We start from the raw sequence: 16,930 nt of genomic DNA, 5'->3' as shown, positions 1-16,930 counted from the left end.
GTACAAAATCTTTGAAAGGTCGTGCTGTGGAATTGATGGCCTGGAGAGAGGTTAGTGCCCTACACAGAGTAGTGGTCACTGGCTGGGGAAAAATAGCTCTAAGGAACAGTATTAGGACCATGGATGATAACTGAATATGAACTGTGAATTACATAATTATACTGCATCAATTACTCCTGAGGTTGAAAATATTACCATAGCTATGTGTCCTTGTTCTTAGGAAATACACACTGAATTATTTATAGGCAAAGGGGCTCAATGTTTCCAGCCTACTCTCAAATGGTAAGCAATTGGTGACTCTGGGTAACGATTATATGGGAGCTCCTTGTGCTATTCTTGCAACTTTCCTGTAAGTTGGAAATTATATAAAATACATTACGCCCAAAAGGTAATGGTTGAGGAGGCATGGGAGTGGATGAATTCTCTGAGATTGCATAAAATGAGAAGCGCAGAGTTCCGGATCCCAAGTCTTATGGACACTCATAGCTGGGTCTATAAAGAAGCCATGAAGGACAGAGAAGGAGAGGTATGAAGTGGGCAATGTCATAGATTCTGAAGGTTGAGGGAGGGGGAGGAATGCAGTGGTAGCCAACAAGTGCCCACTTCCAAAGAAACTTCATGGAGAGCAAGACCTGACAAAACACAAACAGGGCTGTTTCAGAGAAACAGAGGAAGTCGAATGAAACATGCTGATAAAAGATGGAAAAAGAGTGACAGAGAAAGATACGCTGAGGGCAAACAGGCTCTGTAGAAACAGGAAGCAGTAAAGATGCAGCAAGAGAATCACTATGGGGAAAATCTGCCTTAAGGTTAAGAAAGCTTTCCTCCTTTTCTTCTCTTTCTCTTCCTTCTTCTTTCAAACAAATCATGGACAGACATGGTCAGGACATTACAGGAAGGTCCTCTTGGTGAATGGGCTCCCCACTTGACCTTCTGTCATAATGAAGGACAAATGGCATATGGTTTTACCACCTATATCAATAAAATGTATCAGCGTAGCTTTAAGAGGCAGGTAGTCTGTTCTTAGATCCCCATCCCCTTCCCACCCCCATCCCCATTGTCCCCTGAGTGCTACATTCTTACTCTGAGCACCGCTGTCTCCTGAACTTTCTTCTCAATAAAATGCCATGGCTGTTTCTTAGTCAACTGTGCACTCAGTCCTCACCCAGTTTTGGTTATACTTAGTCTTATTTGATTTCACCTTATTTCTTTGGGATCTTTTATTTTTTATAGTTTTATTTTTCAAGGTCATTTTCAGTTTTCAGCCTGCTGTCTGGAACATCAGTAACTCTGCCTAATTTAATATTATATGATAATTTGAAAGCATAGTCTCAATTCCTTCATCCAGATCATCCATAAAAATGCATAATGTGTTATGTTTCCTGGCCAAATCAGTCACTGTGAACTAACCTTGTGTCCACCATTACAGAGAGCTATTAGCCACCTGGCATTCATACAGCAAAGACCATTCTTCCCTAGCATGCCTGTAAGTGTGCTCATTTGGGGTACTTCATTTAGTCTTCAAAAGGTATTTGAGGCAGCAAGCTTATTTATGTGAATGTCACACTGGATGGAGTAAAAGTAAATAAATATATAGGTAGATTACTGCGAGATTTCATTTCATTATTTTCAGTATACATAAGGTATAAAATTCTTTAGCTGTTACATGCACTTGACTGAAGACCTGTTGTCCGCTAATGAGGCTGTCTTCTGTACACACATGCAGAGTGATGTGGGAGAAAAAGGACAATTTCCATACAGCCAAATCTACTTTAACAACCCTAGGGATCATGGAGGATAGGCATCTCAGACATTCACTTCTTCACTACTTAAAAATGATTTCATTTCTATTGGCTATTTTCTTCTCCCAGTGACTACATTATAGACCTAAGAGTAACTGGCAAATGTAGCAACAACACACATGTTACCAGTTGGGTATACTTTTGTTATGTATCTAAGAAACATTTACTATGCCTTTTTATTTGATAAAATTTTACAAAGGAAAAACATTTGTAACCAGGAGGGGTATTCAACTAAAGGAAAATAGTCATGGAAAGTACAAGGCAGGTTAGGCTGTGGATATAAATATAAATATCTATATCATTAATGAGTCTGGTCATTACAAAGAAAAACATGGAGATCTATATGAACAATCACTTCAAAAAATAAGCTGACTTTAAACAATATCATACGAACTTTAGTAATGGCCAGCATGAAAAAATAAGCAATATAGTATTAAACCTTAGCTACTGACACTTTTTTTTTCTTTTTTATGCACAAATTTTGATTGGTCCTATCATCTTAATCATAGAAAAAATAAATATCATTTTTTTTATCCCTCAGTCTGTATTATGTGAGGATACCTGCCACTATTTTATACTTATAATGGTATTGTTAGTTATAAAATTGAGGCCCAGAGTTCACATTTTTTAAAGATTTTTTCTTCTTTACAAAAGCCAAATATGTTCATCTTAGAAGTTAAACATAATTAAAAGAAAGAAATTAGAACTAAGCTTTTATGATTTGATGCAGAAACAAAAGGAGATCATATTACTTAGTTTCAGAAGACAATATAAAATGAAGGTATAGTTTTAAAGAAAACAGGGTTCTTTCTACTAAAGGATACAACAACAACAAAAAATACTCGAAAATCTGAGTTTCCTGAGAATTAAGACCACAGATGAGATGAACAGGAGTTAAAATACTCATTTCCTAATTTTCAAGTAGACTCAAATTAAATGTTTGCCAAGGTCCTTCATCAAAAAGATTACTTGATCATAAATAAATACTATTAGGATGGGACAGGATCAATGAAAGAGAATCAAATCACCTCAAATACGTAAACAGTGAAATCTGAGAACCAGAGAACCCATAAAGATCATTTTGTCTATATTACTGAGAGTTCTCCAGAGAAACGGAGCCAATAAGAAATAGATAAATGGATAGATGGACAGATGGATGGATAGATAGACAGGTAGACAGATACGAAGGATGTCTACTTATCTATCCATCATATCTATCTCCTATTTGTTCTATTTCTACATGTTTGGGACAACAGTTGACCCTTGAACAATATGGGTTTGAACTGTGCAGGTCCATTTATACAGAGATTTTTTAAAAATAAATACAGTATAGTACTGTAAATGTATTTTTTCTTCCTATGATTTTCTTAATAACATTTTTTCTCTAGCTTACTTTATTGTAACAATACAGTATATAATACACATACAGAATGTGTGTTAATCAACTGTTTATGTCATCATTAAGGCTTCTGGTCAACTGTAGGCTATTAGTAGTTAAGTTTTTGGTGAGTCAAAAATTATATGTGGATTTTTTACTGTGTGGGGGGGTCAGTGCCCCTAACTCCCACATTATTCAAGGGTCAACTGTGTATATATATACTGACAGAGAGAGAGAGAGAGAGGTCCTTCCTTCCTTCCTTCCTTCCTTCCTTCCTTCCTCTTACCTATTAGCAACTATATAGTCCCCCAAATAAGGCAAATCCTCTTGTATTCCAGCCTGGGAAAGCTGTGAAGTCCTGTGGAGCTATATGAACAAATGCCAGCAAGTCCTAAAATTGAAACTGGGGACTAGGAAATGTGATCCCTTAATGCTGGCAGAATACCATGAGACTCAGAACTGAACTGCTTAGCTTATAAGGTACAAAATCAAATCTATGTGTATATGTATAAGGTCAGCACACACATATACTACACAATGAGATCTTTCAGGCATTATTTTAGATTGAGGAAGGCCACCATTTCCTCTGAACCCAAGTAATAGAGGGCTGTTTCGATGGTTAGCTAATAGCAGTATTTTGGAACACCCTGACATCAATCAAAAAATACTAGGTAGAACCACATGACCCCTTCCCTCTTCTCCAAATTCACTTCCCACCCCTACCTCATTTGTAGAATAATCTAAAACTCTTTCTCATTTTAGCCAATAGTCAATGTAATGAGATAAACAGGATATTCAGCAAATGGCCATTATTCTTTCGTCAGTAGATACTGAGTTAGAACGTTAACAGGACAAAAAAGAGAAAATTAAACAGTAGATATATTAAGATTCAGGGAAAATAGTAAAATAAAAGTTATGAAAACACATCCTAGGACCTGAGACATTACCTAGTCAAAAAAGTACACTTCATTCTGGACTAAAAGCTTATACATATTTATTCCATGTGGCCAATTTAGATGACACAACTTTGCACGCTATTATGTTTTTAAAAGAGAACCAGCAAAAGAAAAGGACTGTATACTGGAATGAAATTATGGAAGATCATGGGGGCACAGAATGGAGCAAAGATACAAAGAGAGGATTCTAAAAAGAAGAGGGAATCAAAGCTAATTTAGTTCAGAGAAGTGATGCTTCCTACAGAACCCCTAATCTGTGCTAGATTCACTTTCTGTCTTAGCTTTTGGATGTTTTCAGTAAGTCATTCTTTTTCTTCTCTTCTTTTTAAGGACCCTGGTACACAGACATCCCTTCTCAGGAAGCAGAAAACTAAAGGCAATTCCAGCCTTTGGGGGTTTTCTTGCATGTGAATGAGCCTAACTGAACAACAAAGGGCTCTTAAAGATTGCTGTCCACCTCTGACTCCTAGCCAAGATGCATTTTGGTCTGGGATAATACTCAAAAGTATTTATCAATCAGTATAGTCACTCAGACTGGGCAAGTCCTAGAGGCCCCTGGTTGGGCAAGTATTAAACTTCCAGAAGGTCCAGTCTGGGCCCACTCAACCATGAAGCACAGGAGGCCTAGTGCCTACAGCCCACGGGACATTTGGGGGCTCAAAAAAATGTTTTCATTTCTTTTAAAATCAGAATTTTCAAGATGAATCTAGTAACAAGGTGAAGGTACTTAGTGCCATTAAATTCCACACTAAACAAGGCAGAATAGTAAATTTTATAATACATATATTTTCCCATAATAAAAAATGCAGATGCCATTTTGAAAAACTAACTCTATTAAACAGTAGAAACTCATAGCTAAGCCAGGAAATGTTGCTGGCCATTTAATATTCATTAAGATCTTAGGGCAGCAACTGATGGTAGCTATTATACAGAAAGTTTTGCTCAAAATAGGGTACAAGAGTCCAAAAGTACTTCCCAGGGAAAAAAATGAGTATTGTATGCTTTCGTTCTGTGTAATAACATCCATTGGTACATTGGTAATAATTTCAAAAGGGTTAACAGTAACATGGTCATATAACATGACCATAAAATATAATAATACAGTCATGAATAGGCAAGAAGACAAACAGCCAAAGAAATATATTTCTTCAATAAGCTTTTAAATCCACCCCCTGCCACCAAAAGTGAAAATGATCCAACTTGGATTGTATTTGTCTTTATACCAGTGCAGTTGTACAATATATTTTGTTTTATTTTTTAATGGAAGAAGGAGCCCATAATGGCAAAGGTCCTCAGGGTCTAGGAAAGTCATAATGCAGTCCTGAGTCCTGGGAGTCTAGGGAAGGGGCTGGGGCTACTCAGGGGCCAGGGTTCTGGGGAACTCAAGGTGACAGCAAACCAATAAGCACAGAAATATCAGTATTTTAACAATATTATATCTGTACCAGTGCAATGAGCCCCAGTGGTAGGACAGGTCATCTTGCTGCTGCGGAGAATAATGTTAGAGATGCAGCCTCTTTTCATACCTACTGTGCCACATGGCAGGGATTCCTCAAAGTTAGTTTGGAATGCATTCCAGCTTCATTTTTTTTAAAGATTTTATTTATTTATTTATTTGACAGAGAGATAGAGCCAGAGAGCACAAGCAGGGGGAGGTGCAGAGGGAGGGGGAGAAGCAGACTCCCTGTTCAGCATGGATCCTGACATGGGGCTTGATCCCAGGACCTTGGAATCATGACCTGAGCCAAAGGTAGACGCTTAAACAACTGAGCCACCCCGGTGCCCCACATACCAATTTTAAAACATAATTCTCTATTAAAAACTTCCTTAGCTTTCTGTCTCTGAGTGAACTAAGTAAGACATGGAACATTTCTGGGGTTCAAGCTACCCATATATTTGGAAAGGTCATTCAATAGGCAGCTCTATTTAGGAAAACAAAATGACACTTCACATTGATAATGACCAACCAGATGTACCCAAATGGCAGCTGCATGACTGGAAGGAGCTATTAGCCTCCAAAATGCTCCCACTGAGGGCTTGGTCATTTGACTCAGTCCTTGGCATTACCTTTCTTTCCTGCTGTCCTGTGGGCTGATTTCCAACAGCCATATTTAGAATCTAGCCAACACTCTGGCTTACCACTTTTTTCACCCTCTCAAGTCAATGGTTTTGATTCCATTATCGAAATTCAGTCCCATGTCCACATCCTGGGCTCTGTCATTCTCCTGAACTGTTCTACATCTGAAATTCCAATAAATTCCAGTACATCCCCTTTGCTCATTACTTCCAATTCTTCCAGCTCTCTCACCCCTTCACTATTGCCACGCTTGGTTTTTTTTCTCGACATTCTCATTCCTCTGACCCTTCAACTTCCTGAGTTTGCTACTCTCTGCCTGAACTAACTCACTTCCTTACTCATCCTGATTGTGCTCGGTCAACTCTCCATCTTCAAACTCAGCTCGCTTGTCCTTTATCCTAAAAGCTTATGTACTCTTTAAACAGCCAGCCTTGGACCAATCATCTAACGTACGCTCTCTCTAAATTTTCCTCTATTTTGGTTCTTTGGGAGAAGGATGCGGAATTTTTTAAGAGAAGGTATCTTTCATTGAAACTGGGGTGAGCCATAAAAGTATCCAACTTAAGAGGTGGAGTTCTGAGGACGGAGCTTGCAATTCTCTTCCTTTTCTCTCCTTGAAAATGATTTCATAGCTTCCTAATACTCTGTATTTATTTACTCATGTCTAGAGCTATGGGATGATAACTTGCACTCACTTTAGAATTCCTATAATGCTATCCCACTTTACACAAGTATCAATTAAACAAATATAAGAAATGATAATATAGGGGCACCTGGGTGTCTCAGTCGCTAAGCGTCTGCCTTCGGCTCAGGGCGTGATCCCAGCGTTCTGGGATCAAGCCCCACATCAGACTCCTCTGCTGGGAGCCTGCTTCTTCCTCTCCCACTCCCCCTGCTTGTCTCTCTCTCACTGGCTGTCTCTCTCAGTGGCTGTCTCTGTATCAAATAAATAAATAAAATCTTAAAAAAAAAGAAATGATAATATAAAAATTAATAGTTTCAGTTCATGCAAAACATTTGAAATATGAGTCCAGTATTTTAGGATTTCTTCAGTAATTGCATAATTGCAAAGGCTGTAGCCTGAGAATGGTGTAATGTGTTTATGCTAAGTCCACATGGTGAAGTCTCTAGCAAGAAAAAAATATTCTCTTTCTTTTGTCAGTATTTTATGAATCATACACTTGTTTATGTGCACAGTAACTTCTATGTCAGAGTTCAGTCACTATTCTACTGTTATTTAACCACTTGCTGTCATTATAATTTAAATTTTTCTTTTTGTACCCTATAACAATGTAACAAGGTAAGCATTCATTGAATGGGGGCGCTAGAAGCAGTGCTAAAAAACATGCCTCAACATCAATTACTTTGGCAAGGAACTTGGAAGTGAACAAAACTCTAAATAAGCCAAATAACGGCCAGGGCGTGCTGTGCTGTTAGTGTGGAAACAAGCAACATGAGAAATATTAGAAATAATGCTAAAAAATTAAAAGCACGAATATACAGCACAATGGCCAATGATTTATGCACCCTGAGAATACATCTCACATTCTTTATCTTTACGCTTGTGGAGAAATCAGTCCTTTAAAAGTTTGTGGGTTTTTAATTATGTGTCTTGCAACTACCTTTTGTTTAGAGATGCAGCCAGATCCCGTATATGTAAGGAAATGGACCTGAATTGCATTTTTAAATAATATATTTGTTTCCTTGTGGTTTTTCTGATTTTAAGCCATCATGCTTCTTGCACTGGAAAATTCTAAAATGTGTAAAGACAAAGAACTCACCTAGAATCTTACCATCCAATGGCCAACTTTACTAGCATTTTGACAGTTTCTTTGGTTTTTCCTCTATATTTTTGCATAGTTTATACATACATAATATTTACGTATTGTATTAACATAATAAATTTCATATGCATACAATTTTGTATCTTAATGTTTTTCTTAACCTTAAATCAAGATTTATCAGGACACTAAGAACCATCTATGGACATTATAAAGGCTACAAAATAACTCATCATGTGACTGCAACATATTTAATAGAACTACTCCTAATACTAAAACATTAGATACTTTCCAAGTTTTGCCATTACAAATAATTCTGTGATGAGTATCCTTGGATATAAATTTTATCCCTAGTTGAGTTATTTTTCTCTGAGGAAGTTTCTTAGAAGGAAAATTATGAGATCAAATAGTATCTTGATACATATTGCCAAATTCTTTTCCAGAAAGATTAAAACAATTTACAGTCTTCCTGGCAACAGATTAAAGTATCCATTTCATCCCATCTTCAACTATTAAATATTATTATTTTTAAAAATATTGCCAATTTTATTAGCAAAAAAATTTTTATTGTTTTAATTCACATCTTTTAAAATTTGTAAATTGGGATTTTTCCCTATATTTATTAGCTAGTTTTACATTTTCTGCTTTATAAATTGTCTATATATTGTCCTTTGCTCTTTCCCTAGTGTCTTAACAATTTTCCTGCCAATAATATATAATACATATATATTATCAATTAGGTATTAATCTATAAGCTACCATATTTGCTTTCTTTATGGTTTGAATGATCGTTTTTGATGAGAAAAAATAAATAAGACTACAACATATAACGTAGGGTCATGGATCCTATACTTCCCTAAATTGGTTTTACTGTGGTTTCAAAAACTTTTGATTATTCTCATCTGTTTATTACTTCAAATAACTCTTATAATCTCAGAGTTCTAATGGAAAACAAAATCCATTTTTAATATAATTATTAAATTTATGAATTTAATCATAATTAATTTAGTTTTCCAGTTTCCTAAAATGGTTGTTATTCCCTTGTAGTCAAGATTTCTGTCTCAGTTGTCTTTGGGTGTACATTTGTTAAAATAAACTTAATGGCTTCAAACAGGAATTTATTATTATCTTTTTGGAACCTTTCATGGGTTGCAGTCAGAGAGCAGCTGAAGCTCAAGTAGGCTGGACATCCAACATGGCTTCCTCACTCATGAATCAAGCTCATCAGTGCTCCTCCTCATGGCCTCCCCTTCCAGCAGAGTACCTTGATTTCCTACATGGAAGCTCAGGGCTCCAAGACTCGGAAGCAGTCTTCTTCAATCTAGCCTAGACCTGGCATAGTGTCACTGTTGCCATGTTCTATTGATCAAATCAGTTCCGTGGCAGCTCAGATTCAAAAGAGGGGACATCATTCACCTTGCTGTGGGGAAGTGGCTTGTGGAAAGTCCACCATCTTTGAAGACAAACTACCACCTCTTCTTTATTGATCTTTATTTGGTTTAGAATTTTCTTCACAAAAGTATTTAAAATTTGTGTTGCTACAGTAATTTGTGTTTTTTTTCTTTTATAGTTTACTAAGCAGTGCTGATATGAAGCAAAGATATTATTTTTGATATACTTATTTTGTATTCAATCACCTTACTAAATGGTCTGATTTCTACTAATTACTTCTCAATTTAATATCTTAGTTCTCCTAGGAAGATAATCATACTCTCTGAAAATAAAGATGACTTTATTTCCTCCTCTTTTTCTATAGTTAAATCTCTTACCTATTGTACCAGTCAAGACTTCCATAACAAAACTAAGAGGAAGCAGCCTTATTTTGTTTCTGTTGTTTAATTTTTTAAGTACAAGTAAAATGAAGTTATAAACTGGACATATTTTATTAACACGCATATCTCCCAGAGCTAAATTACACCACTTACTTTTACGTGTCAATGCAATACAAATGAATTGAAAGGTAGGTTTTTATTCCAGATAAATTGAATTCAGGGAAAAGGACAATAAAACGAGATGAGGAAGAAAATAACTAATACATTTTGGACACTGCAATATTTTCTTCCTGAAATCTATAAACTTCCAAAACTAAATCATAACCATAAAACATTCCATTGACTCTCACTAATAGCTAATATCTCTAAATAAATATACAATATCATAAATGTCAGCAATTTGTCCTTTCTTCCCAAGCTTGACTATTTACCCTAGATGTAAAGAATCATTTGAAGTACATAAAATAAGTAAGTATCAGAATAAAGCTTTTCAGCCATTTTATACTCACAAGTGGCTGGTAATCATACAGTGGAGCAAACTCTTCAGCATATGTTGTCAATGCATACCTAAGAGGGATAAGTCAATATCTGAGAAAAGAGCGACTCAAAAAAGAATGATATTCAAAATGTTTAGTGTTACATACTTTACATTAAATAAAAACATTTCAAGGAAGATTGGCCCTAATAAAAATGTTAAAACCTCCAACTGTCCCAGACCTTGTTTATAACATTACCTACCACCACAGGATGCCCTTCCTTCCACTACTTCCAATTCAGCACCACTTACTACTCTCCTGTACTAATGATAGGCTACCAATCCCAAGGCCTTGAGCTTCGGTGCATTCCAAACTTGTGGGATTCTCTTTATCACCCACTTTCTGCCCCTCAAACATTTTTGACCCTATGCCCCATGTTCTCTGCTAGATGACAACTGAAAAAGATAACAGAAGACAACCAGGTGGACTGAGATTATATAGCTTTCCCAACTTCCACCCCATTAAACATACAGCAATGCTGAATAAATAAATCCTCCCTCCCCCAAGTCTGTAAGCACAGCTAAGCTCCAAAGGGAAACTCTAAGGTGCCGGAAATGAAGAGGATACTCACTAGAATGGGAAGCCGTAAGATGATGTGCCAAGGCTAGAAGTTGGAGTTTGAACTGTATATGAAGGGCTCGAGACGTGGCCTTGGGTTCACAGAAGGCAAAGAGCTAAACTCCTACTTATAGCCAGGAGCCTGTGAAGTCCGTACCCTCATATAAAAGAAACCAAAGAAACTCCAGCCACCAGTCCAAAGAAACTTGCAAGAAATCTTCTCTGTTTGGGACTCAAGGAGGGAGAAAAATTGTTCTGAGAAATAATTATATAAATTTTAGAAAACCCTACTTCTGTTTCTGGCAATATTATGGGACTAGACAATCAAAGAAACTCCTCTGAGAATTGCACACTTAAAAATATTGGGCACAAGGAAATTTGAACATTTTAGTGCATGGCTATGCTGGTGGGAAAGAGAATTTAACAGGTAAAAGAATTCCAAAATAACAAGGAAGGCGAACTCAGAATGGTTATTGGGTATACGTGCTAATATCTTACCTGGTGGTAACCACCGGTTCCAGAAACCAGGTGTGGGTTCCAGAATAATAGTATTAGCACTACCTGGAAAGTTGTTAGGAATACAAACAACTGGGACCCAGCCCCAGTCTGCTGAATTAGAAACCTGGGGGTAAGGCCCAGCAGTCTGTGTTTTAACAAGCCCTCTACGTGATGTTGATGCACACTCAAGTGTGAGTACCGGCAACTAAAAGAACAAAAATTAGAATACACTTTTCAAACTAGCAAATAAATTCTTTTAAAAGACCAAGCTAACAAAAAAGCAGGAAAGGAGAAGAACAAAAGGAAGAAAGGAAAATCACTTCTGCTCATCAAATTAAAATCATGAAAATAAAAATAAAAATCTTTGCAATCACAATGAAAGTAAAGGGTTAAACTCATCAGTGAAAGTATTTCTCGAATTCAATTGAACGTCAATGTGTATTACATAGTACAACTCCATGCTTCTATACCTAGAATAAAATTATTTTCGAAGAAAATTTGAAAGCAAAAGCATATAAAAAGACACATCCACAAAATATTAACTGAAAGTAAGTTAGTGTTCTTATATTAATATAATATGTAATTGACATTGAGTCAAAATTTATTAGTTATAAAGATCATTACCTACTAATTAAAGGAACAAGCACCAGGAAGATCTTAAGTCAATAAACCTAACAACACAGCATATAGAAGTAAAAAAAAATGACAGAATCACAAATATAAAATGACAAATCCACAGTCAGGACAAGATTGTTATACATTCCTAGATCCCTAAACCCAAATATTTACATATATCCTCCAAAACCATATAGATCAACAGCAAAAGCAAATGAAATCACATAATTACCCATGCCAACAGTATAACAGAGGCTAGAGAAGACTACAAATTTCAGTTTACATGTAGGTGGGAGAACAATCCAGAATCAGTAGCACCAGCTCCGGAGCCCATTCTGGAGCAAAATCAGGTGGGGATTACATGGAAGAGGGGAGAGGGTTGCAAGTCCCTAATGGTGATGGAACACAGAAGGCATCACCCCCAGAAAGAAAGCATCCTTCCCTGATGGGGAAATACTGAGAATAAGTCAGAGACTAGAGGATGTGAACATTGGCTTTCCAAGAAAGTGGACTGCAAAGCATTCAAGACCATAGTGGCAGTCTTGGAAAGGTGCTGTCTCTGGGAAAGTTAAGGGTCCTAGAACTACCCCTCTTTAAAAAAAAAAAAAAAAAAAAAATGCCTTTAATGAAATAAAGTTCACTTCACTGTTCCAACAGTAGAGGGCACTCTTGAACTAAGAGATTGAGAAAACTGCTCAACGTCTCATTGCCTCTCCTTAGAATACCAGATTGCTGCTAGTCCAGGAAAATTGAACATACTTAAAATGAACGGAGAAGTGCAACATTACTGTAAGAAGAAAACAGTAAATGGGAATCAAAACTAAGCTGATGAAAACCCTCTCCAGAAACATTCCCAAATAGTCACAGAAGTCCTTCATCAGTATTTCTGTTCGATGAACTGGATTCTATTCTATGTACTGGAGATTCAAGAAAATGCAGTAAAACAAGAAAAAGAAGCATAAGTGTAATAACTGGAGTGGAAGAAACAAAATTTTCATCTTCCACAGATATAAGATTGTCTACATTAAAAAAATCCAAGAGAATCTACAAATCATAACAACAGGCAAGTTTCACGAAGGTTGTTGGATACAAGATCAATATACAAAAATAGCATACCCATATGCCAGCAACAAGAAATTAGAAAGCATAATTAAAGTGGAAATGTCCCATTTATAACTGCAATAAAATCTCTAATGTTCCTATAGGAATACATCTAACAGAAGGTTTAAAAGACATTTATGACAAAAATTAACAAAATTTGCTAAAGGACATAAAATAACTCCTTTATTTATAGACTCAATACATGTTACACATACACACGTATTTATAATTTCTAGAATGGTTCACAATCTGACATTTTATATATAACTCGATTAAATTATAATTTAAAATTTTTATTGATCAAAAGACACCATAAACAGTGTTACAAGAGAAGTCATAGACAAAAAGATGATATTTATTATAAAATTAAGTCAAATAATATTAGTATCCAGAATAAATAAAAAATTCTTAGAAATCAATAAAAGACAATATCCTATAGAAAAATGGCCTAAGGTTATAAACAGTCAGTTCAGAGTAGAAGAAAACAAAATGGCTAATACTTGAAAAAAATTCAGTCTTAAAAGTGTCTTAACTTCAGTAGTGAAATGCAAAGTAAAACAATAACATACCATTTTATTCATTTTATATCCATTTGGTAAAAATTTAAAATCTCTACAATGTTTATAAGGATATGAAAGTATGAGCATATTCATACACTACTAGTGGCAATATCTTACAAAATTGAAGGTGTATATATTTAATAGCCAGCAATTATATTTCTGAGTATTAAGAAATCCTTGCATAGCATATACTCAGGAAGACACATATAAGAATATTCAATGCAGCTTTATTTGTAACAGTGAAAAATTAGAAGCCAATGTCTATCAATATGGTATATATATTAGATGAGTCTGTAAGTCATGATAAATTGTCTCCCTAAAAAAATGAGAAGCAAATATGGCAAAAATATTAACTTACATTATAACTGGGTAATAAGGAGATAGGTGTTTGAAGAGTATTTCATATGGAAATATTCCATAATCTTAAAATGTTTAAGGGTTAATAGATGACAGTGAACTTGTTTCCATACCTTATTCTCATCCAAAGTTATAACCCAGATGGTATAATTATCAGTCAAATAGAGTGTTGCTTTGGGCAGGCCAATTTGAAAGGCATCTCTCAATGCACTTAAAGCAGGCAGAAACCCACTCCACCCAAGCTCAGGCCCTTCTCCCTCTCTTTATTATCACCTCCCAGCACAGAGTCTGATACAAGGTAGGCACTGAGAAATTGATCAAATGCATGAAGCAATAAAAGTAAAATTAGAATATAAAAAGACATAGATTTACTACAAGAAATCAAAGTAAATAAAGGTGGAAGGTTAAAATATTCAGTGATCTTTCTGAAAATGTAATGTGGCTCAACAATATGGATACTGAATGATGACTGTCAGTGACTCAGTTATAAACCATATGATATAACCCCCCCATCCCCACTTTTTAATCTGAAGAGAAGGGCAAAAATCTTTAAGTGATATATTTCATCCGATTTGAAACAAGATGGCCTTTTGAAAAGAAAACCATGGAAATCAACATAGATCTTCCTCTTAGACATCAGCTGAAGGCTATAGCCAAATAAAGAATATAATGAAAGAATAAGTCCATTAGAAGGGAAATGGCCTTCGGAGAAACTCAAGAAGGCGAGATGAGAAAACTAAGGGAGGCATGGGTTCTTGGCCTGAGGAAGAGGTGTCCTGGCTCATAAACAGACCTCTCCGGAGGTTCCAGGAGCAGAGCTGCAGTACACCAAAGTCAGTGCTCCAATCTGACTTACGACAGCCAACAATAATTTTAGCTCATTGTCTGGAATCATCTCAAGTAAGCCTGTCCCACACTCCACCACTCCATCACTACCCATAGCTGATAGGTCCAGATATCAGCCTCCAGCTCAGATTCCATCAGGGTTCTACCATGGGATTCCTTTCCATGGGTAAATGAGGAAGGGTCAGTCAGTTTCCTGTGAGAAGAACTATGGGATGTAAAGTCCCTCCTCTGGGAGGGAGAAAAGGAAGCCAGGAAGAGAATCCTGGTCCTGATTCCAGTGGTCTCTGAAGCTCAGTTCTTCCAAGGACTTTCCCAGAGTTCCGTGTGGTAATCCAAACTCTTTTAATAAACTCTCCTTTTGGCTCAAGGTAATTTTAATTGTGCATTTTTTACTTAAAACTGAAGAGTCCTATTTTAATCAGGTAATCAGAGTCTGAGGCCATTGATCATTGCAATCTTATAACTAACTCACCTTGTTCTGATTCCAAATACTCTGTACAACATTCTGATTATAGTTTGCCTTCCTTTTTCCTCTTTTTTTTTTCCCCCGTTAGGCTGACACGACTGGTGTGCTCGAACATTTTATTTCTCATTATAAATTAACTAATTAAAATACTGGCTTTTCTTGTGGGTTTAATGAGCATAAGTCAATCTCCATGAGTCAGATAAATTCTGAAGCACAGATAACATGGCCTTTCTGGAAATGTAAAACTGAAGACCAGATGCTGGTAAATTTACCAGTATAATGCCATGCTGTAAGAACACTTGGAAGGTGGACAGCTGGCTTTTGCCCAGCACCACCCACAGTTTGCCACACATGCCCTCTCCAACCTTTAGCGGTTTTAAGTTGGAGAACTACTAAAGGTGATCTACAAGATGAAAAAGGAAAAGAAGTCTGATATTGAAATTATTATTAAAGCCATGGAATTAGTTAAAATGACTACAACTGCCTACAACTACAACTGATATCGAAGTGATTATTAAAGCTACGGTATTAGTTAAAATGGCTACAACTGCACTAACCTCTGTGGTAACATGTGTGAATCTGTGACCAAAAACCCACGGAATCACGGTTTCTTAAACTTGGAAGAACTTTAAAGGTCAACTGCTTCTTTTCTGTTTTGTCCGAAGGAGAGGCAGATATTCCGGCAGCAACAACAAGAGAACGTGACATCTACTCAGCAAATCAGATGGTCCCACCTCAGAGTCTGAACCTGAGTAAGTGACTCAAAGACCCCAAAAAGCAGAGAATTAATTTGGAATAAATCCCCTTGCTGGCAGCAGGAGAGGCAGAGCCCACCATTTAGGATGGGTATAGCCCCTTGGGCTATGGATCCTACTTGACTCTGTGTGGTAAGGGAGAAGGGGAGCTTACAACCTTTCTGGGAAATTCTGTCTCATTCTTAACAGAAATCATCATTCTTTTTTAATCTCAAACTGAGCAGAGATTCCCCTTCCTTCTACCTCTGGAATGAAGCCATGCAGAGCAAATCTGGTCGTTCTTCCACATCTGCTGAATGCCAGGCCTTTTTTTAATGTACCACTAATTTACCCTCAAACTTCCCCAGCTGAGTAATTCTCAGCTCAATATGTTCAGTTAATTTTACTTCTTGAGAACATTTCTCTTGGAGACTTCTGTTCTGCTCTAGTCTCAGGACATGGTTCTCCAAAGCTGCTGCACAGCCAGCACACTGGGGAGCTTAGTCTTGGGGATAACTGCCATGGCTCTCCTGTGAAGGATTTTCTATTTGGTCGGGGGGGGGGTGTCTCTCATCTTTCTCTATCTTTGTTTACTCCCTCATTTAAAAAATAATTAACATACAGTGTTAGATTAGTTTCAGATGTGCAATATGATTCAACAATTCTATACATGACTCAGTGCTCATCATGAGAAGTGTACTCTTCATCCCCCTTCTCTATTTCACTCACCCCCCCTCCATTTACACCCGTAGCCACCACTAGTTTGTTCTCTGTATATAAAAGTCTGGTTTTTTTGTTTGTCTCTTGTTTTCTTTGTTGTTCATTTGTTTTGTTTTGTTTCTTAAACTCCACATATGAATGAAATCATACCCTATTTGTCCTTCTCTGACTGA

General features: G+C 36.6%; 1 protein-coding gene across 6 annotated transcripts in view; it reads right to left on the bottom strand.

The window, feature by feature from the left end:
• Nucleotides 1–16,930, bottom strand: part of C17H9orf135 (chromosome 17 C9orf135 homolog) — a 194,825-nt gene that overhangs the window by 92,484 nt on the left and 85,411 nt on the right. For all 6 annotated transcript variants that reach the window (XR_004621654.1, XR_004621655.1, XR_004621656.1 and 3 more), the window contains one exon: nucleotides 10,276–10,333. Coding sequence is in view for 3 of the 6 variants with exons in the window: in XM_034646840.1 (XP_034502731.1) it covers nucleotides 10,276–10,333 (58 nt within the window). In the remaining 3 variants the exon portion in view is untranslated. The remainder of the gene's footprint in view (nucleotides 1–10,275; nucleotides 10,334–16,930) is intronic.

Source organism: Ailuropoda melanoleuca, chromosome 17, assembly GCF_002007445.2.
Source record: "Ailuropoda melanoleuca isolate Jingjing chromosome 17, ASM200744v2, whole genome shotgun sequence".
In the NCBI taxonomy this organism is placed as follows: domain Eukaryota; kingdom Metazoa; phylum Chordata; class Mammalia; order Carnivora; family Ursidae; genus Ailuropoda; species Ailuropoda melanoleuca.
The sequence above is the reverse complement of the archived record's forward strand: the minus strand, read 5'-3'. Positions and strand labels throughout refer to the sequence as shown.